Raw genomic sequence first — 19566 nt, 5'->3', positions numbered from 1 at the left:
CTGCCGCGTTTCTTTCGTTATGACTTATTCGCCAGTTGGTGACTCACCTGTATTGCATTACACATCTCTGATTGTGGCTGAATGGAAAGGCTCGAGTTAAAACGCAGATTTGAGTCTAGCATATGCATGTGCGGTACTTTGTAAAACCGAATCTGGAAAGGCCCGGCTTTGTTTGGTTCCGCTGTCACACCGCTCTTCTCTCTTTCCTAATTAGGACCAATGGGGTTCAAGTGGGGATAGTCACGTTCTTATCCTTCAGGGGACCATTCGTCTTTTGTCTTCCGAGGGCAGTCGCCAGATCATCTATTCTGATGTGGGGGATGTTCGCTTCCGTTTACCCTATCGCCTAATACACGTTGTACTTGCCTGCGTGAGATTGACGCTCACGAAGGTTTTGAGAACAATTGCGTGGAAGCTCCGAGTCGATAAGATGACGAGAAGCTATGTCTTAACTTTTGTCTTAAATGCCTTCCCTTCTGGTATCTGACACAATTACAGACTCTGGAGTGGTACTATGTATCCGATCGTGAGGACAATTGTATGGGAGCTCTGGATTACGAGAAACGGCTCTTTGTCTTTAAATTAATTTTGTCATACACACACACCTTCCCCTTCTGCATCTGACACAATTAAAGGTACTATATCACAATCAGCACTGCGGATGCGAATTGCTGTGCGGTGGCGCGAACTACTTTAGGATAGCGCCGGTGCGGGGCGCCACGCATTGAAATTCTCAAACATAAGTAACTTAGTCAACGTGCCCTGGAAAATGGAGGTATCTTGACTGAAATGGGGATGCGGCAAAAAGATCAGAATGAATAAAGATAGACCAAAGAACATTGCCGTGATCAAACAAACCATTATGAAATACAGTGAGCTATTCGTAAAGATGTCAAATGCCTGTCATGCTCCACACATCTGTAACTTGCCGCATAAGCGCGTCAAGGGGCGAATTGCCCGCGTGCGGCCTCGCTCGAACTCTGCGATAGCATCTACATCCTCCGTGTATGAGCTAACCATCGAGTAATCATCATCATCATCTGTCTCGTCGTCGTCGTCATCATCATCATCGAGTTCCAGCTCAATATCAGAATCGTCATCATCTGTGGGCGAACGGGGTTCAGAACCGGGGCGGCTATGTGCCGGAAGAAGCCAATTCCTGTACCACCGCCCCAGGAATACTTTGATGTCTGTGGGAAGTCCCAAGTACTCTACATTGCGCGCGATCCCCTCCCAGTGGACGACACCCCGATTTAGACAGTCTTCCATGAGTGCTGTCTGCCCGAAGTACATCCAGTGAAAAATTAGATGTATGGATGATGGATCAGGCACGGGGAGAAAGAGTGTGGGGTGTGACGGCAGAGAAGGAAGAAGAGAAGGAAGCCGGCTTTCTGGGACATGCAGGGAAGGATGTCGGGGTTGAGTGGTGCCAGTGTGGATGAGATCATTGGGAGATGCACCGCTGAAGAGACCTCGTAGCAACGTCGAGTGTGAAGAGAGGTAGTCCATATGTAACTACGAACACAAAACAATAAGGACCATGCGTCTTTGATGAACAGCATGACTCACTCTTAATTTTATTCGAGGCACAGCATGGATAGTAGGTTCTGATGCCCGTCTTCCAGTATCTACCTGAACCCTTGGTGAGGACTCTGGTGAAGAGCCTGACGAAGTGACTGGGGAATCATGTGCTAGATGTGGTCGATGATGTGGAACAGGTACAACTGCCGAAGAGATTAGAACGTTCCGTAAATAAAACACTAGGACTTACTTATGGTACAGTCTGCGGTCTGTGGTCTATCCCAGTAGTGAGACGCGAGAGTCCTCAGCTGGTCGACTATATATCCATGAGGGACATCAGTGAGGGATGGAGGAGGGAAAGGTCTTGGTGCGAATGGTCGTGATGAAGTTACGGGTGATGAATGCATGTGTGATGATGTTGGAAAAGGTCGGAGTAAATCAAGAGACTATGCCCTGTTTTAAGGGATCGGGCTATCCCATGACTATTGTTTACTAGGGGAGCATGCTGATATTGTTGCAGCCAAGGAGGGATATCCAAATAAGGCAACTTTGAGCCAGTTTTCGATCGTGAGAAACAATTAAAAATTCGGAAGTATCGGATGAATTTTTTTTTCAAGAGCATGATCGCGTAGGATCGCCTACTATGATCGCGTGCGGTTAAAACGTTAGGCCGCATGAACAAGAGCAGGTGATTTACATCAAGCTAACACTCAGTAGCAAGTGGACTTTGGCGGGTAAACAATTTGGCGTCGCGTCCTGCTCGCTTCTGAGGAGACTCGGAGTATTCCTCGAGGCTCAGGTCAGGGTTTTGATCTTGTTGCTTTTTTAGAACATGGCGAGGACACCGCTGCTCCGAATTTATGACGAACGTACACGATTCGCTTAATTACTAACCCTTCTACCTCAGTCTACCTCCCTGTTAGACTCTGTGAGACTTTGAGAACTGTAAGCCATCATGGTAACCACACTTAAACCTGACTTTAACAGTGCGACCTATGTCCGTCGAGTCGCGGTCTCCTGTTGTCTTCGTACCGAGCAAATTGATCGTACCTTGACTACATCGCGACGATAGTGTCATCCAGGCCTCAGGGGCTATCTCTTGTGCCGCACGGCCGCAGCGGGTATGCGGACGGCAAGTCACTTGATTCAAGGTCTATTCCGAGTCGGCATCAATAGGTATGAAATCTCACCGCCGGAGGATGTTTTAGTCGTTCAAAAAGGAACTTTGGGAGTCAAACATCTTCCGAATCGGTCGGTCTGTGTCTTGGGTTTTGTAGATTATGTAACGACGAGCCCCATGTTGGGAATTAATAGGTTTCCGCCTCTTGCCGGTTCTCCCTTCAAATCCTAAAACTACCTAAGTCCAACTAATAATCGATAAGCTCGGCCCATGGCAATGCATATGGCAGCCAGGACAATCTAACCGGCAAAACTGGTTGTTTTGGTGGATCATCTTCTGTAGTTGATGCCCGACTACAGAAGATAATCCACAACGCCTGCGAGACAGGCATTTTTTCCCGCATTTAGCCAAGCCATATAGTTCACGGTTACTGGCGACACAGAGATATGCACGCTCGTTGTTGTGCTTTCTTTACGGCCGTATTCCAGACGCTCCGGCAGGATCTGAACAGCAAGATACTTGCACTGCGCTCTGGTCCTGATGCTGCAATCAAAACATGGAGCGCATGTCGCGCATTTTGTTGATCCAACCTCCGATTAACAAAATGTGCGACGTGCGCTCGGAAACTCGTACCAAGTTCTTTGAGTTAGTGGATTCTCGATATGGGACGGTGAGCACGGCCGATCATGATTGCTAGACAGATAGAGCTTACGGTGGGAAGCACGATAAGAGTCACAACTCAAACCATGAGTGTGAAAAGTATTCGGGCGATTGAGCGTATGTCCCAGCTGGTCAGATATGCGTACCTTGGCAAGAGCTTCCAGGGGGGCTTTGAAGCTTATTCCAATGTCACACAAAATATAGTATGAAGTCGTTCGAAATACTTGCGCGCTGCTCTCAGTAGATTTAGAACCTTGCGCAAATTCCATAGATCGAAGAACTGCAGGAAATGATCATACTGTGGTCGCTTCGCTAGAACTTGCATTTCTCCTCCACTCTCGTCATCAGGTTTGAGGTTTATTTCATTACAAAACATCATTCACAGCACTGTCCTTCATCGTCCGCGTTACAAGGTGTTATTGCTCGATGGCTTGCGGGGCAACTTCCTATCAATGTCTTACGCTTGACTGGCTTAGTAACTCGGCATGCAGCGAGTACACGAGCTCAGTAAATCAAATAAAACGTCAACGAACTTGGAAACTGTGTATCGGGGCCAATATGGATCTTGTATCACCCGCCGGTCAGGAGTTGTTCAGAAAACATACTCGTTTATGGTATCGCGCGGTATCAATTCGGAGGCAATAATTACCTTGTTTCCCGCCGGGTCCAAAAAGGAACTTGGCCGCTGTACCGCACATACAAGCACCGAGACAAACGCGAGCTTGAGCGAGCGGGTCTCGCAAGGTCTAGCATCTAGTAATACGGAGTTCCGACCAATCTTTTGTGGGTTTCACAATCATGTCTGGGAACGTCGGCATATTCGATGCGAACCCGTACGAATCGCACGCCAGTCTAACCGTGCTGGAGGCGAATGTTTTGTGGGAGTACGCCAAATTATCGCAACATGTCAAAGATGTGGGTCCCATACTGTCGCATATTCGGGTGAAACGGGCATAATCCTGATCTGTGTGGCAGTTGACCGTTACCACGAGACGGCTATCGGAAGGACCAGATGAGAATCTTATTGCGCGTTTAAGAGTGTTGGAGAGAAAAATGGGCTTGGTGTTGACATTGGTGTGCTGATAACTCTTCACTTCTGCAATTTCAGGCTGATCTAGATGGTACAGTTCAAAGCATCAGTCTGGGGCGTCATCAACGAGCAGCCAGTCCAAGAGATTGAGGGTGAATATGCGTACGCGACGGCTGACACTACTCTACGAAGATGATCCTCATCCAAAGAATAGAAATTTAATTCGTGCACGCTTACATACCACGTTATTCACTGTACGATTACATGTACAACAATTTAGTTTCAAACCCTCAAGCCGCCCATCTTTCCAGTAAGGGCCGACACAGCATTAACATCCCAAATGATAAGCTTTCCATCCACTCCAGTAGTGCTCACCCTACTAACGATCCCCTCACCTCCATACGCGTACGGCCTGACGCTGGTGATCGTGTTCTGATGCACGGTGAGCAGCTCCGTGTCAGAGCCAGCATCTCCAGTATGTCCACGCGTATCTGCGTTCCTGAACGTGTTGAATGCTGCACTGTTCAGCCTCCCAACGGTTCCAGTCCTTGCACCAGGAGCCTTGGATGCACTGGAAGCAGTGGTGTCATCCAAAGTGCCGATAAGACCCCAACCCTGCTCCGAGCCGGAGAAAACGACAGGCTGACAATCGTGGCCAGCCGCAACCAGGGCATCTTCGGAAGTCCAGGTCAAAGTCACGTATGGCAGAGAACTAATGCGAATATTGTAAACCATGGGACCACCAGGGTAAACGATGCTGATAGAGCTATCATGACCTGTGAAAATTGTGGGTCTTCCTGCTGGCAACGCGAATATGCTGTGACTTACTGGCAAAAGCCAAGACATCTCCAGAAGGAGAAAATCCGACTGCGTGAACCCATCCGCCTGCGGGGCTGCTGTATTCTCCGCAGATGGTGTTGAAAGGAAGCTTCTCGCCCCAGATGGTAGGCGAGGGCCTACAAATCAAAGGTAAGCAATATGACTAAAATCCACAGCCTGCCGTTACCTCTTGTCGACGTCTTTGATGTAAGCGGAGAACACGCGTGCCTTCATATCGGCGCTCCCTGCAGCGAGCAAGACGTTGTTCGGATGCCAGTCAACAGATAGGACGGTCGATCTGATTGGTTTCTTGAGCTGCCTTGCCACCCACCAATTGTTCTCAGGATCAAATGAACAAATAGCAATCGCCCTGTATATGTTTGATGAAATGACATCATCTCGAAGAGAAGAGATACGTACCTTGCACCACTGGCGACTGCAAATTTGTCTTCATTGGGGCTCCAACGGACAAAGGTAGCGGCTCTGTTGATACGAAGAAGTACCAAGGTAGGCTTCCACACCAACTTTCCGGTAAGCGGATCGGGAGAGAGGGACCAGACGTATGCATTGCGATCTTGTGAGGCGGTGACGATGCGGTTGGAGTTCGGGGCCCAATCGATAGATGTGATTAGTTTATCGTGCTAGGTAATTAGTAGTTAATGCGTTGACGGGCTAGTAACGTGTACCGATCATCACACACCTCAGTGAGCGTCTCGGATAAAACCCACTCCTTGCCCTGCTTTGAATAAATCTGAACGTTGTTGTCGTTCAAGCTTACAGCAACCTCTGTGTTGAAGGTTAGCATTCAAAGGATATATCGAAGTAGGACGTACGGCTGCGGTCTGCGTTGAATGCGTGGCACGTCACTGGAGTTTTCGAGATTGAATATACTTCTGGCGCAGACATGGTGTCGTAACTAGTTTAGGTGGAATTGTCAACGGTGTTGGCGCAGAGGACGAGCAGTCTACTCTGCAGATGGAGTCGGAGGAGAAGGGTTCTGAGTAGTAATACCGGCTCGATACAGGCACGTGATAAAATGAGAAGGGGGGTCGACTTTTAATACGGCTTTGCGGTACAGTCTAAAATGGTCACTTGAGCCACCACCGTCACTTGAACCAACCACTCGTATTACAACAATTCTACGATGTCTGGCCAAAGTGCACTGCGGCTCATGATGGACTGTTGTTTTGTTAACTACTGTCTTCCATATGCTAAATTGATACATGGTCAGACTGGTTATGCATCTACATTCATGTCCCAATCAGCACAAGGCACGTCGAGAACTAATCCGTCGAGTTTGGGAGGCACCGCTGCGATTGCGATTGCATCAAGGGCCGGGGCATCCGGAATACCTTGAGAACAGAGGCGCTTCTGCCTCGTTCGTATCGTGTCATCATCATCATCATCCACCACCTTCCTGTTGGTCCCCCACGTCGAGATCCCCTCAGCTGGGCCTACAGATGGTACTGGCGGTGTTGGTGCCTGGTAAGACTGAGCTGACCTGTCAGAGAGGGCAGGAGGGGGCAAGCGTGCCACCAGTGTTTGCAACTCTTCCTGGGAAAGGGAAGGCATGCAGTGATCTACGTCCTCAGGCAGTTGGGGCGCATGCTCTTGCATGGGTGAAGCGGGAGGTGCAGCAGCGGCCTGCACTGGAGGACCATAATCAGGCGCTACACCAATAGCCTGATGACCCGGGTACTCACCGTAATGTTGCTGAACGGGGTTGTGACCGCACATTGACAGTGGGTCCACGGGGCTCTGAGGGACGTAGGAAACAGAACTCACAGGAGGAGGAACATCAGCATTCCCTATCTGAGCCTGCGTATCTAGAGGTCCATATCCAGCACAGAACTCCGCATTTACCATTCCGTACATGGCATTAGACGGCCCAGGCACAATCAGGTTTGGCAGTGTATACACGCCTGCAGGGTACGCCTTTCGGTCTTCTTGATTCTGAAGGTAGGATTGCACCCGCTGAAACGCTTCTTGTTGAAGCGCTCTCGATGCCTTCAAACGTCCCCTCTGCTTGCGCAAATCCCTCCTAGGACGCGAGGCCTCCTCCTGTTCAGCAGGAGTACCAAAAGTAAGGGTCCCGTATTGGGACGAAGGGACTTGAAGTATATCTGTCGAGCTCGACGCAGCGAAAGTGCCATTCAGAACAACGGATGTATTGCCCGTGGAAGACAAAGTGGAGGGGTTCAGGGTGAGTAGACCGAGCCGAGCTGCATTGTTGTTCATTTTGACGGATGGAAGATACTTCGGTGGCGGCAGATCCTAGCGCGTGGTTAGACCTGGTAAGTGGCAGAAGGGAAGTAAACTGTATAAGAGTAACTTGCAGTGCGCAAGTTAGATAGCGAAAAATGGTGTGAAAGAGAGTAGTGGAGAAGAGCGAACAGACACAAGTGCTGGTATTTAAATCATTGAGCTACCGCTTCAAGCGACAAGTGGATAAAGTGAATGAAGCGTACCTTTCTTTTTCACGCTGTGGACCACAACTTGTTACCCTGGCAAAGCAGGCCATACAAAGGGGTCGCAGATTCTGCCAACAGACAATAGCACAACATGCAGTCCACCCGAGCATTCCCTTGCACTACGGGGAAACCCAAGTAGTTAGATTACCGATCCTCGAAAACTCAGGAGCTTCCTAGAAGGCAACAAGTCATTTCTTAAGAACGTTGAACGCGACTGCATCAAAATTTTAAAATTGTTGTAATTTCATCTTTGGCTGACCATGCCCGTGGAGTTTTCTTCGTGCAGACTCGTCGTTTCCCCAGATGCTGCTAGCAGCCATTGGCATCGAACATCGTATAGTCGAAAATTTGATTGACAAAATCTATCAACACAGACACATCAGATAGGAGATCGCATACTTGTTGATTCAAATACAAGATATCCCACCAAGTCCACTGTGGGAGGGATGCGTCCAAGTCGCGTCGTCCAATCGCTAGGAACGATCCACACGGAATGCAACCCCAATACCTCAACTCTCCAGTGCTAAATGCGAACAAGGCTCTAGCGATATGCTCGCTGCTATGGTCGTTGCTGCCCGATACTTCTCTTCTTTGTCACAGAATAGTTGGTCATTGTCCATTAGTAACGTTGGATGTCCACAAATGTGTGGTGTCCATCTCGAAAACAACGAGCCATTGGGTCTTTAGACTGATTGAAGAGCCCTGCCTGGCCGAGGTGGATAGGGCCTTCGTTTTCGCCGAGTTTGCCTGAGAGGGTGATGAGTGAGTAAGTCGTTCGAAAGACACTGTTGAAAAAACATCGCTAGAGCGTGCCACTGGCTACAGCACAATGGGTGGAAAGTCAAGGCGTCAGTACTCAAAGTGTGCCAGGTGAATACTAACGGATGAATCCATCTATATGAGCGTTACACGTGCATACATGCATGATGCTGACTGTTGACTAGAACTTGGAAGGCAAAGTCACAAATATTGTCAGACGTTAACAAATTCCCACGTTCTTTGTTGTGACTAATATAAACCTCGGTTCGCGGACCTCCAATATGATCGGCCGACAGGGTCGCGGCCCATCGCGGCGGGCCAAGTAGGTTCAGACACAGCCTCTAGCAACACCCTTATCTTGAAGAGTATAATCATGCCAGTGTCTAAGATACATATTGCGTGTCCGTGTATATAAGTGGTTTATGCAAGAAAACTGGTGGAGTTGTATACCGTAAAGTGGTCCAAAACAACTCGGCGGCAGGCATCCGAGTCGTTGACAAGATAGCCGCACGCCACCAAACAGCCTGTCCTTCAACGTTTCAACATCAATTGAAAGGAAATTATGTCCGTGACAGGCGGTATGCTGACAGGTGCGGCGTGCCGAATGATGCGGAACAGGATTCAGGTGCTAGGTCCGGCGCTAGGCTGTTCGTCATCCTGTTTGGTGCGTACTTGTTTTGCCCATCGCAAGCCACAGGCGTTGCAAAGGGTTTTTGGCCCTTGAGGGCCCTGAGAAGATGTCAACTACAGAAGATGAAATATACAAGCGACAGACCTTGCGCCATTCTGGGGAATCTGTACGCCCGCATGTAACGCAAACGTACTGCTCAGCGGCGTGCATCTTGCGGATCTTGGTCGCCAATAAGGTCAAATGCTCATCCGAACAGACCTGTTCGATAGAAATACACACCTTCTTCCTTCTGGAAGCATCATCGCCATAATTGTCTTCCGTTGGCTGTTGCGCCTGTTGACCAGCAGGAACGTAGCTACCGTATGTGAGCATGTTGGAAGGATCAGTAAAGCCCCGTGGTTGATGATGATTTGTTTGTGTTACCAAATCATCATATGAGGTGCTGGTTTGATGGGTGGTATAACACGTGGGGGGCAAGTCGCCAACAGGGCGGTGGGTCATCGTCGAACGAGAACTGGAAGGTGTAGAATACATGGAAGTCATCGATTGACCAGTATGGGCAATAGTAGAAGGTGGCGGCATCCGGACTCTGAGTTCTGCGAGGCGCTGTTGCAACCGTTCATTTTCAATCTTGAGCTCGAGGAATGTGTTTAACCTAGTCGGTGTAAGTACACATCAGAAAGAACCGAGTGAGAAGCCGCGCCAAGTTTAACTTATGTATTCATGCTTATGCACTTACATTGCTGTGTTCCGACTCGGGAATGGTTTTGCCACCGCGAAAAAGCAGCGAGCGTATTGTTCATCGTCGATGTAGTGGGGATAACCCTTGACTTCGAAGAGAACCTCCTTGGCAGGAGAGGCATACTCGGTTTGGTGCTTGAACCGAACATAGGACAACATTTCCACGCGCATGCGCAGTGATTGTTCAAACGACGCACGGAAAGCATGCTTATCTTCGCCTGAAGAAATGAATGACAAATGAGCCCACGCGAGTGACACGACGACAAACATGTTTACCGTTGACCAAGTCGATGAGATCCTTGTCAATAAGTTCTGTGTCTCGCCAACCCAGTAATTCTGAGACGGCCCTTGAGCAAAATAAGACTTTGCACTCATTGGAGAGCACAAAAATAATCGCCTCTGACAATTCGTGTATCAGAAGATCTGCCCAGCGTTTCCGCTTGGTGAATTCAAAGGTAGATGGCATGGAATTGGAAGTGGATGGTATAGAATTGGGTGTGGAGTTGCCAGAAACATTAATGCAGGACAACGAGGGTGTCGTGTCTTGGGATCTAGACGAGGAGGCAGGCCTATGGGTAAGATTCGCGGGATGTGAATTTAAAGCCATGATTTTTACTCTAGTTGAGTTAGGGTACGAGGGTAAAAAACCCAGGAATTTGAAAGTCTAAATACCCAGTACTCATGATGTCATGAGGTTTATTAGCATAACTGATACCGCCGGTTAACCCTCTTTAGGTTATCGTACTCGTTCTTTAACTTTCTTCATGGTTCTCGCAGGTTCAAATCAAGGGTCTGGAGTGTAATAAGACACTGATCTAGAAAAATCTAGAAGACAATCGTGATACTGTGAGATTCGACACCAACTTCGTGTAAAAACAGATTCTGCCCGTGAGGAAACAAGACACTGAGCGTGACCGTGTTGCGTGCTGCACCAAGTTATCTATCGGAAGCGGGACACCTGGTATTATAAATAGCTGAAATTACTCTAATGAAAAAACTCTATGTGATGCTACTCCCAACATTTGACATGGCAGACACAATCCAAGAATAAGAACCAGTGTCTTAAATAACGCAGTAACCTCCATCCACGCGAACTTCAGCTCCAGTCATGAATTTAGATGCGTCACTTGCCAAGAAGACAATGGCACCAGCCAAGTCCTCTGGTTCACCCATCTAGTTGTTCTCTCAGTCAATAGGGCGTCTAAATCAACTAGGCTCATCTTACCTTGCCCATAGGTGTCAGACTCTCCCAGGTTTTCTGCACCACCATTAGCTTTCAATCGAGCAAGTTCACTAACGTGTACCTACCTTCAGATCTTGGTCATGAGCGAGGATCGTTTTGGTAAGCTTCGTCAACATATAGCCAGGACTTCATGACGTGTATCAGCCCGCAGTTAGCCACAGGAAACATAAGACGAACCTCAGTGTATTAACTCGCACACCCTTCTTTGCCCACTCAACTCCCAAACTTGACGCCATGTGACGGACCGCTATCAGGACGATATCGTATCAGTGACCCTTGTGATTTCCAGGGAGGGTAGATTGCGGACACACCTGCTTTCGAAGCGTTGTAAGGTGTTTGCGGCTATCCCCGAGGCGATGCAGGGTCAGGTCTTCTTAATGGATTTATCCCGGCATCAATGACTCACCTGTGGAATGTTGATAATCTACAGACACATCGTCAGAGGCCTTTCACAAAGAGGAGCGTCTCCACAGATTAACATACCGATGCACTCATACTAGCAACAAGGACGATGGAGCCTCCACCCTGAGGAATCATGTTCCGAGCGGCTTCTCGCGCAGTAAAGAAGGCTCCATGAACATTGATGTCATACAAGCGCTTTATTCGGTCAAATGGGTAACTATGATGCGGTCGTCAGCTCCAAGAAGCGCTCCAACGCACGTCGGATACAACTCACTCAAAGGCAGAATAGTTCTCCACAATTCCTGTGCATCGCATGACGTTATTTCACGTTCTTGATAAGTGCTGCGGAAAACGGAGGGATTTACCTGCAGATGCAACCACCGAATCCAATCGCCCGTACGTGTCCATGACTTGCTCAAACGCACGCTGAACAGATAACTCTGATGACACGTCGCATCCTACGCCAATCACGTTGAAGTCTTCCGGGGTCATGTCGCTGTTAACTTGATGCTCTTCAGTAGTGTCGTCAGCACACAGCAGGCTACGCACCGCATGCGTTTGAGACTAGTTCAGCAGCAGCAGCTTGCGCCTCATTCTCCTTCAGATCCACAATAGCCAGTTCCGTGCATCCCCTACAATCCAAAATGAATCAGTCCTTCATCACGGTAAAATTAAGGAGCTCAAAGAGACGAACGATTGTATAAATGCACGACAGAATTCATTACCTAGACCTCTGGCAGCACCAGTGACTAAACAGACCTGAAAAATAGTTAGACAACTCAATCGCTAGAAGACGAACAGAAAGGCTTACCTTTCCCTCAAGAGAAAATGAGGGAAGAACACGGGGAACACGTTTCGGTTTTGTTGACGCTGTACTCTGGAATCTCACACATGATTGAACAGTGCGGGTGAGGACAGTTGACCGCTGGACGGCGGGGACAGCACGAGCAAAAAAGCTGAAGAACATAACGATGTGGGAGACGGAGGGTGGGAGGAGGCAAAGTTTGGTTGAGAAATGGAATTTAAAGTCGCCGCCTTAGCCTAGGCTTGGTATGCTACATAATAAGCCGGTCCGACTAAGACACCACTTACGACATTTCTCCACTCAAAATTTGCGGGGAATACGGCCGCGGGGAAGACTCAGATTATTCCTCAAACTAAATGGTCAACAAAAATCATCAACCATCAACTTCAAACACATTAATTCTTCTACCGATTCATAAATGCTGGTATCGTATAGACAGCGTGGAGTATTTTCTTTTACTTCCCATGCTGGATGTGAGGGCACGTTGTATATATCACTCGCGAACAGCGACCGACGTAAACGCCACGGTAACGACACCTTTCAAGCGGATCATAACCGAAACACGAGCAAAGATCCGAACTGTACTGTATTATATGAGGAAGTAGCCAGTACGGACAAACATACCAGGGATACCCATAGTAGACGCGATAAACTAGCTCCACAGCCAAGGGGTATCAGAACACAAGAGACAAACGCTAACTGATCTCGCAGCTCGCGAAAACTGGTATAATAAGCAAGGTGCAAAGAGGATAGGCATAGAGGTCCGACATGGGCCGCAACAACTCACAGGCCAAAAAGTTATAGATGCAGACTTGACAGGCACGCTATAGACAGGCAAACTTCGATTTCCGTTTCTGTAGCTCCTCCATCCGAGAGTCGAGCTGCGCACGAGCACGTTCCTTCGCACGTCGTTCCTCGTCAAGACGCGATTCGAGGGACTGTTTCTCTTCCACAATCGATTTCCGAACGGTAACAACCTCACGGCGCGCTTCCTGTAACTCGTTGCGAAGACCCTCAATTTGGGAATTGAGCGAGTCTCGTTCCCTCGCAAGCTCCGTTGCTTGCATGCGCGCTTTTCGGACTACGAGACAAATATAAATGGTTAATTCAAACACTACGGTAAGCAGGGAAGGATACATACGATTTTTCTCAGAGTCACTCAAGGATGTCTCTAGCGTACTCACGAGATCCATGTGAGTAGCTAAATCACTCTCACAGTGAGATAGCTGTTTGTTGAGTGTTTTGATCATCACCTCCTGTTCATCGATATACTTCGCTTGGTCCTCGAGCTTGGCAGCGATGGCCTTGGAGTCCACTTGAGGGCCGTTTGGTGCAAGTACGGAGGTAACTGACGTAGAAGAAGAGTCGGAAGAGTCTTTCGAAGACATAGTAGAAGATTGAGTAGATAAACTGAACTGGGATTCCTGAGTTTTCGGCGCTGGTGGTGGTGGCATGGATGGCGGGGGTGTGGGGGGAGGAAGCTTGGAGGCTATACCGTTGATGCGAGTAAAAGAGATATTGCGATCAGGTGTTGCTCGTGGTGTCGAGGTCTCCTGGGCTATCGGTGTGCGTGCAATCTGCACTTGCATGTCGCGCAAAGCAGTCTCCTGCTTATTCTTCTCCACTTGCAAGTTATCTTTCTCGTCCTTCACCCGCTGAAGGTTTTCTTGCATCTCAGCGATAACGGAGCGATGTCTGTCAAGCTCGTCAACCAATGACTCGCGCTTGGATGCTTCCTGGATAAACGTGGCCCGTTCTGACCGCGTCTTCTCCAGTTCAGCCATCAATTCGGTGACCTGCGCCTGAAGGTCTACTTTCTCTGATTGTGCACCAGCCAAACGGTTCTCCAAGGATGACACTGCGGTCGTCTGTTCGGACACGGCCAGTTCGTACTGTGCACGCACTGCCACAAAGTCGCTTGCGGCAGCTTTGTGAGCCTCGAGTTCCTGAACAAGCGTTTCGTAGTTTTCGCGCATCGTGGTGCGTTCAGCAGAGTGCTTCTCCTGGAGTTCAGTTACTGCTGACTGTGAACGCTCCCTCTCTGCAAGCACCCCTCGTTCACTTTGTTCATGAACGTCCAAGATTGCCACTTTGTGGGACTCTAATTCTTGACGGAGACGGTCTTGCTCCTTACGGAAAGCATCACGCTCATCAGAGTGTTCCTGCTCAAGGTCGGCAACGGTAGCATCAAGGCGTTTCCGTTCCTCAGCAAGCATACGCTCACTCGCTGTTCGAGACTCTTGGAGGTCGGAAGCGTGCTTTTCTTGAGTAGCAACAAGAGACGCTTGAACTTCGGCGAGTGACATCTGGTGTTCAGATTTGAGATTTGCGATTGCCGTTGCGTGGGAGGTGAGGAGGGATGCGTGTTCTTGCTGAGCCTTTGCAACAGCGTCGTTGAGTTCAGAGGTATGCGACAACTTGAGCCGAGCAATCTCTTCTCCGTGGTCATGAGTGATCTGTAGCAGTGACACTGCATGCTGTTCTGTCAGAGTCCGAGTAGTGGATGCATGCTCCTCGCGCAACTTCACAATTGTAGCAGCTGTTTCTTCTTCCAGACGTGCCAGGGCCTTCGTGAGCTGCTCTACTTGAGCTTCCGACTCCTCCCTGAGGACAGCCATGGCGGTGGCATGCTCGGATTTCAAATGCTCACGCCTTGCTCTGTAGTCCTCCTCTTTATTCGAAAGGAGACGCGCATGTTCAGTTTTGAGTTTCTCCACATCCTCCGCATACGCAGCCTCCTTTCTTGCAACGGCGGCAGCATGCTCGTCCTGAAGGTCACGGAGCGCCGAATCACGAGATGATTCCGACTCTGACAAGGAGCATTCGCGAGCTTTCTCAGTCATGCGAAGCTCGCTAGCGTGATCCTCACGCAAACGCTCAAGCATTGCAGCGGCTTCGGTAGCTTGCCTTTGTAAAGCATCTGCGTGGTCCTTGCGAAGTTTAGTGAGCGCATTGTAGTACTCCTCTTCGGTGCGGTGGAGGTCGATGGCTACCTGCTCGTCTTTGGACTTCAAGACTTCTGCATGGTCGGCCTTGGATTTGGCCATAGCATGCTGATGCTCTTCGATGGTACGCTCGAGAATCTCCTTAGCCTCTTGAGAATGTCGCTGGAGGACCTCTTCGTGCTCAGTCTGGAGCTTGCCAAACGCACTCTCATGCTCTTCGAGAGCCTTCTCCAGAGCTGCGGATGCCTCTGACAGCTGATCACGTAAAGTACCAAGAGATGTTTCATGCTCATCCTTTAGGCGAGAGATCAATTCCTCGATCTCGATTCCTTTCGCACGAAGAGCATCCTCGTGCTCGGACCTTAACTCCGCAAGCTCGGCAGCGTGACTCTCCTGGGCTATCTTGATGGATGCGAGAAGCTCCGCCTCACGCTGCTTGACTGCCTCCAACTCCAAAAGATCTTCGTGGTGTGTGGCACGAAGACCTTCAAGTTCGGTCGACATGTTCAGCGCCTGCATACTATCAGTCTCTGATAGGCATCATAGTCGAGAGTTTTCTGCCTACCTGATCCCTAGAAAGAGTGGTCAACTCATCATGCGCACGTTGCACCAGAGCAAGTTGGCCATGAAGGGAATCAACGAGTTCTTTGTGCTGAGACTCCTTCTGAGCCATAGACCTGGACAATGGATGAAGAATCAGAAAACAGAATAGGACATAGGTTATGAACATACAGCATAAGTTCATTTAACCTGTCAAGCGATTCATCGACATCGTTATCAGGTGCATCGTCATCGACATCAGGAATGAGATCATGATGTAGCCTCATGCTCTTTCGAACAGCGTCGAACTTCTGAATCGTCTTGGGCGAAAGGTGTGTCAAATCGTCGGCCTCTGTAGATTGGGGAGTATGCGGTTCAACTGGAGTTGGCACTACCTGTTCCTTTCCCTTCAGCGAAGACTCAAGGGTGCTAATTTCAGCTTCACGCTCCCTAAGAACCTCTTGCAAGCGCATAATCTCCTTCTCCATGCTCACTGCAGAGCGCTGATCACTGGGAGTGCTGGCGCCAGTAACACTGGAAGGAGAGATGGAGAGGTTCGGACGATGAGATGGAGAATGCGAGACGGAACCACTGCTTCCGTGGCTCGATATCGAAGTCTCTCGAGACCTCACTGATGAGAGCTCCTGTGAAAGCGAAAGCGATTGCGGCAACGACTGAAGTAATGCCCTGCAAAAAAAAAAATCAAACTCGATGAAATACAGATATCATTCGAAACATACCTTCCATGAAGAGAGTCTACTGAGGCTGCTTGCCTGAAAAACAGACGTCGACCAGCTGCATCATATACAGGGTCAGCAAGACCGTCTCGACTCTTGGTGGACGTCATTCGACGACGGAATGGCGGGGTGTCCACTTTATCAACGGCCGAAGTCTCCGGGATCGTCGGATTGCTGAGTTTAGCTTCCTGAATTTGAGCAGCAAGATCAGCAATCTCCTGAAGGGCGTCCTGGTACTTCTTGGAAACAGACGAAAGATCTGTGAGTGTCGCAGCGTGAGTTTGCCGCAGGGCGACCAACTGATTCTCGACGGAAAGATCCACAGCAGCAGGCGTGCTGGCACCGGAAGTACTAGGGAAGTTGACCTTGGTGCTCCCCCCGTTCAAGGACTCGAGACTACGTTTCGCCAGCTCAACCTCACCAACCACGTCACCAAGCCGGATGCGATCTTCGTTAGCTTCCTTCCTCTTTCGCTCCCAGGCTTCCATCTTCTGCTCTAATTCTTTAACCTTCCTCTCCCTTTCTTCGAGATCTGTCCGCCAACTAGCACCGTCCTGGCTAAGATTCTCCAAGCGTGTCGTCAGAGCCTCTACCTCCTCTCTTCGACGTTCACAGTCACTCTCGAGTCGCTCGATCGTCTGCTGCAAGGTTAGCACCGATTCATCGGAGCGGGCAAGGCGAGCTTCGAGGTCAGCTATATACGAGGCTGAGTGCGATTCAGCCTCTTTATAACGGGAGACCTCGCGCTTCAGGTCAGTCAGTGACTCGCTCGATGACATAGATGTTTCGTCACAACACTTCATCTTCTCCTCTAGGTCACGGACGTAAGCCTGTGTTGAACGAATTGAATTAGAAATGTGTTTTGATTTAATAAAGTCATTGCGAACCTCAGTTGATGCTTCCCGTTCCGTAAGCTTCGCCAGCCGCGTACGGAGCTCCTCAACATATAATTCAGTCACAGAATGTCTCTCGGTGATCTGAGCAAGCTCCTCTTCTTTTTCCTCCATCATGTCATTGGTGAGTCTGAGCGCAGCGCGATTGAGACCTAGCTCGGCCTCCATGGCGCTGATGGTCTTCTCGTATTCCTCGATGACCGGTCCAACAATCTCTTCGTATTTAGCCGTGCCGCCAACAGTGCCGCCAGATGAGGTGCGGTGACGCTCGCCAACCTCACGACGTAAGCGAGTCAGGTCTTCCGTCCGCTCCACGTATTTCTCGCGCAGACTCTCGTAATTATTTTGAAGCTCTGTCATTTGTGCAAGGATCTTTTTGGAGTTTCCTTCCGTCACCTCGCCAACGGCTGGAGAGGTAGAAATGATGGTGCCACCTTCTTTGAGTTGTTTGAGATCCTTGCGAAGACGCGTGACCGTTCCTTGTAGCCATTCAATATCATCCCAACCATCTTCCCGTTCATTGAGAACTGCACGGTTCTTGATATTTCGGGCGCGGTTGGCATATTTCAAAGTGTTAACAGTTTTCGCCGATATTCCACTCCGTGGGACTGACACAAGCGATCATGAGAGTGTGTGCATTTCCCCCAAGCGAGTCTTGAAGGAGGCGGGTGAGCTTGGAGTCGCGATAGGGGACGTGAGAGTTAGTATGCGACTTCGCACGTGAAGGGTCACCTAGCGCCGATATGACGTTACCGAGAGCGAGAAGACCGCTGTTGATGGAGATTCCCTCTTTGATTCGCTCCCCCGCAGCGGCGGTGCGTTTTAACTGTAACGGAAGTTAGCATATCAAAATTTCAAGACCGAAAATGCACGCATAACATACACGCTCCGAACCGGCCAAGTCGACGAAGTGAAATTTGGACACTATAGTGGTCCACTCGCCGCCTTCATCATCATCTTGCCGGTTATCAGGGGGACGAAGACCAAGAGAGCTTGCAGGACGCAGTCCTCCGCCTCGTCCCATAGCTGCCTGAAAACTCGGAGTCGATGGCCTACCCATAGTAGGCGACGATACTCTTGCATTAGGAGAGCTACCACCTGTGTATAATGATCCAGGACGAGCAAGACGTGACGGAGAACGACCACCAGGTGGTAATGGTGAAGATGAACGAGGTGGTACGCCTGAGCCAGTGTATTTCTTTTGGGTCAGTGTCAGAGAAAAGATCGCATGCGAACGAGACGATTGGGCGTTCATATCCGTTTCGTTCGTTCTTCTTATCGCGGTTCCCTGTCGGATCAGGCTATAAAAATCGTCTTCTCAGCTAAGTCACTGCTTCAGGAAGAAGACTTACTGCATGACTTCAGTGCTACTTTGCACCGTCACTTCACGTAGGCCGCCCCAAATTATGGACCCATCTTTCCCTTCCCTAATCTGTACCTCACGTCGCAGCCCAGTTGCCTCGTCAGAACTGAGCAAGTCGATCAAATCCTCGTTATACACTTCTATAAATGACCCTTTTATGCTGTAATTCCAGGTCCCGCCACGTTGCTCTTTAAGTTTTCTCGCCTGCGAGAATATAGTAGACACAGCTCTCGGTATGATGCCCATGCCATTATTAGGATCTGAGGGGTCGGCATCGAGGTCCACACCAGTCATGGTGAATGTCTTTCCGCTGCTTGTTTGTCCATAGGCGAGAATTGTGCAATTAAATCCTTCCATGAAACGCGAGATGAGGGGCTGGGCAGTGCTTGTGAAGAGTGAATGCTGGGTAACGGTGGGAGGATGGACTTGATCGAAGGTGAACACTTGCTTTTTCCCGGCGGCAGTGGATGGAGTTGCGACGGCAGTAGCAGAACCAGATGCAGTAGGAGCGGCGGCAGAAGCATCTACAGTCACACTAGTAGAAGAAGTTCCATGAATGACAGTCCGTTGAAAACGAGCGGGAATGGATACAGTGTCCTGTGTAGTCGTTGGCCGTATGCGTAGAGCTTTATTCAGAAAATTAGCAACAGAAATGATAAGAAGCCTGGTGTAAAGCTCACCGACTTGCACGGACGTCGACGCGCCCGACGACGAGGAGGACGACGAGGGCGCCATCGCGGTTGTTGATTAGTTCACTTCACACAAATCTCACAAGAATTCCTGTATAACACCAAGTATAACGGACGTTGCCGAATCGCTCCCGAAGACTAATTTGGGTGCAGAGATTAAAGCTGATTAAGGTTGCAATACTTTATGTGATGGGCTT

General features: G+C 49.4%; 6 protein-coding genes across 6 annotated transcripts; 1 reads left to right on the top strand and 5 right to left on the bottom strand.

The window, feature by feature from the left end:
• Window positions 1-638: 638 nt before the first annotated feature.
• Window positions 639-2040, bottom strand: DFJ58DRAFT_673936 (uncharacterized protein). Its single transcript, XM_041383082.1, has 3 exons — window positions 1772-2040; window positions 1570-1724; window positions 639-1515 (listed from the first exon to the last, which is right to left on the bottom strand). The coding sequence occupies exons 1-3, from the start codon at window positions 1926-1928 to the stop codon at window positions 904-906; spliced, it is 924 nt and encodes a 307-aa protein (XP_041251138.1). The 5' UTR covers window positions 1929-2040; the 3' UTR covers window positions 639-903.
• Window positions 2041-3997: 1957 nt separating this feature from the next.
• Window positions 3998-4527, top strand: DFJ58DRAFT_673931 (DASH complex subunit Dad3-domain-containing protein; the record flags this gene model as incomplete). The annotated part of the gene is made up of 3 exons (XM_041383081.1): window positions 3998-4216; window positions 4277-4375; window positions 4429-4527. Exons 1-3 carry the CDS (start codon window positions 4100-4102, stop codon window positions 4525-4527), a joined length of 315 nt encoding a protein of 104 aa, XP_041251137.1. The 5' UTR covers window positions 3998-4099.
• Window positions 4524-6184, bottom strand: DFJ58DRAFT_752152 (WD40-repeat-containing domain protein). Its single transcript, XM_041387819.1, has 6 exons — window positions 5984-6184; window positions 5851-5936; window positions 5571-5791; window positions 5338-5520; window positions 5160-5287; window positions 4524-5107 (listed from the first exon to the last, which is right to left on the bottom strand). The coding sequence occupies exons 1-6, from the start codon at window positions 6054-6056 to the stop codon at window positions 4614-4616; spliced, it is 1185 nt and encodes a 394-aa protein (XP_041251136.1). The 5' UTR covers window positions 6057-6184; the 3' UTR covers window positions 4524-4613.
• Window positions 6185-8733: 2549 nt separating this feature from the next.
• DFJ58DRAFT_752142 (white collar 2 type of transcription factor) lies at window positions 8734-10439 on the bottom strand. Its single transcript, XM_041387818.1, has 5 exons — window positions 10029-10439; window positions 9751-9970; window positions 9291-9666; window positions 9156-9230; window positions 8734-9109 (listed from the first exon to the last, which is right to left on the bottom strand). The coding sequence occupies exons 1-5, from the start codon at window positions 10357-10359 to the stop codon at window positions 9002-9004; spliced, it is 1110 nt and encodes a 369-aa protein (XP_041251135.1). The 5' UTR covers window positions 10360-10439; the 3' UTR covers window positions 8734-9001.
• Window positions 10440-10536: 97 nt separating this feature from the next.
• DFJ58DRAFT_752132 (uncharacterized protein) lies at window positions 10537-12525 on the bottom strand. Its single transcript, XM_041387817.1, has 12 exons — window positions 12209-12525; window positions 12092-12156; window positions 11947-12029; window positions 11763-11900; window positions 11672-11699; window positions 11479-11614; window positions 11402-11419; window positions 11307-11337; window positions 11173-11242; window positions 11061-11121; window positions 10978-11010; window positions 10537-10925 (listed from the first exon to the last, which is right to left on the bottom strand). The coding sequence occupies exons 1-12, from the start codon at window positions 12362-12364 to the stop codon at window positions 10815-10817; spliced, it is 930 nt and encodes a 309-aa protein (XP_041251134.1). The 5' UTR covers window positions 12365-12525; the 3' UTR covers window positions 10537-10814.
• Window positions 12526-12623: 98 nt separating this feature from the next.
• DFJ58DRAFT_752125 (kinesin-domain-containing protein) lies at window positions 12624-19461 on the bottom strand. The gene is made up of 10 exons (XM_041387816.1): window positions 19361-19461; window positions 18670-19306; window positions 18201-18618; window positions 17931-18143; window positions 17312-17854; window positions 16428-17254; window positions 15880-16374; window positions 15713-15824; window positions 13344-15660; window positions 12624-13283 (listed from the first exon to the last, which is right to left on the bottom strand). The coding sequence occupies exons 1-10, from the start codon at window positions 19413-19415 to the stop codon at window positions 13027-13029; spliced, it is 5874 nt and encodes a 1957-aa protein (XP_041251133.1). The 5' UTR covers window positions 19416-19461; the 3' UTR covers window positions 12624-13026.
• Between the last annotated feature and the right edge of the window lie 105 nt (window positions 19462-19566).

This window comes from Suillus subalutaceus, assembly GCF_016647625.1.
Source record: "Suillus subalutaceus strain FC151 chromosome Unknown DFJ58scaffold_1, whole genome shotgun sequence".
In the NCBI taxonomy this organism is placed as follows: Eukaryota; Fungi; Basidiomycota; class Agaricomycetes; order Boletales; family Suillaceae; genus Suillus; species Suillus subalutaceus.
The sequence above is the reverse complement of the archived record's forward strand: the minus strand, read 5'-3'. Positions and strand labels throughout refer to the sequence as shown.

What these genes read in the sequence shown, in the direction of transcription:
- DFJ58DRAFT_752125 (XM_041387816.1), bottom strand. Translation starts at nt 19,415, where the DNA reads ATGGCGCCCTCGTCGTCCTCCTCGTCGTCGGGCGCGTCGACGTCCGTG. An exon ending in ACACTCTCATGATCGCTTGT is followed by an intron (nt 17,855 to 17,930) that starts GTCAGTCCCACG and finishes CGAAATATCAAG; the next exon opens with AACCGTGCAGTTCTCAATGA. An exon ending in AGGTTAAATGAACTTATGCT is followed by an intron (nt 15,825 to 15,879) that starts GTATGTTCATAA and finishes TCCATTGTCCAG; the next exon opens with GTCTATGGCTCAGAAGGAGT.
- DFJ58DRAFT_673936 (XM_041383082.1), bottom strand. Translation starts at nt 1,928, where the DNA reads ATGCATTCATCACCCGTAACTTCATCACGACCATTCGCACCAAGACCT. An exon ending in GACCGCAGACTGTACCATAA is followed by an intron (nt 1,725 to 1,771) that starts GTAAGTCCTAGT and finishes TCTCTTCGGCAG; the next exon opens with TTGTACCTGTTCCACATCAT. An exon ending in TGCCTCGAATAAAATTAAGA is followed by an intron (nt 1,516 to 1,569) that starts GTGAGTCATGCT and finishes TTGTGTTCGTAG; the next exon opens with TTACATATGGACTACCTCTC.
- DFJ58DRAFT_752152 (XM_041387819.1), bottom strand. Translation starts at nt 6,056, where the DNA reads ATGTCTGCGCCAGAAGTATATTCAATCTCGAAAACTCCAGTGACGTGC. An exon ending in ATTCAACGCAGACCGCAGCC is followed by an intron (nt 5,937 to 5,983) that starts GTACGTCCTACT and finishes CCTTCAACACAG; the next exon opens with AGGTTGCTGTAAGCTTGAAC. An exon ending in TATCCGAGACGCTCACTGAG is followed by an intron (nt 5,792 to 5,850) that starts GTGTGTGATGAT and finishes CTAATTACCTAG; the next exon opens with CACGATAAACTAATCACATC.
- DFJ58DRAFT_752142 (XM_041387818.1), bottom strand. Translation starts at nt 10,359, where the DNA reads ATGGCTTTAAATTCACATCCCGCGAATCTTACCCATAGGCCTGCCTCC. An exon ending in TCTCATCGACTTGGTCAACG is followed by an intron (nt 9,971 to 10,028) that starts GTAAACATGTTT and finishes TCATTTCTTCAG; the next exon opens with GCGAAGATAAGCATGCTTTC. An exon ending in ATGCTTCCAGAAGGAAGAAG is followed by an intron (nt 9,231 to 9,290) that starts GTGTGTATTTCT and finishes TTGGCGACCAAG; the next exon opens with ATCCGCAAGATGCACGCCGC.
- DFJ58DRAFT_752132 (XM_041387817.1), bottom strand. Translation starts at nt 12,364, where the DNA reads ATGTTCTTCAGCTTTTTTGCTCGTGCTGTCCCCGCCGTCCAGCGGTCA. An exon ending in GTGCGAGTTAATACACTGAG is followed by an intron (nt 11,122 to 11,172) that starts GTTCGTCTTATG and finishes CACGTCATGAAG; the next exon opens with TCCTGGCTATATGTTGACGA. An exon ending in GTCTGACACCTATGGGCAAG is followed by an intron (nt 10,926 to 10,977) that starts GTAAGATGAGCC and finishes GAGAACAACTAG; the next exon opens with ATGGGTGAACCAGAGGACTT.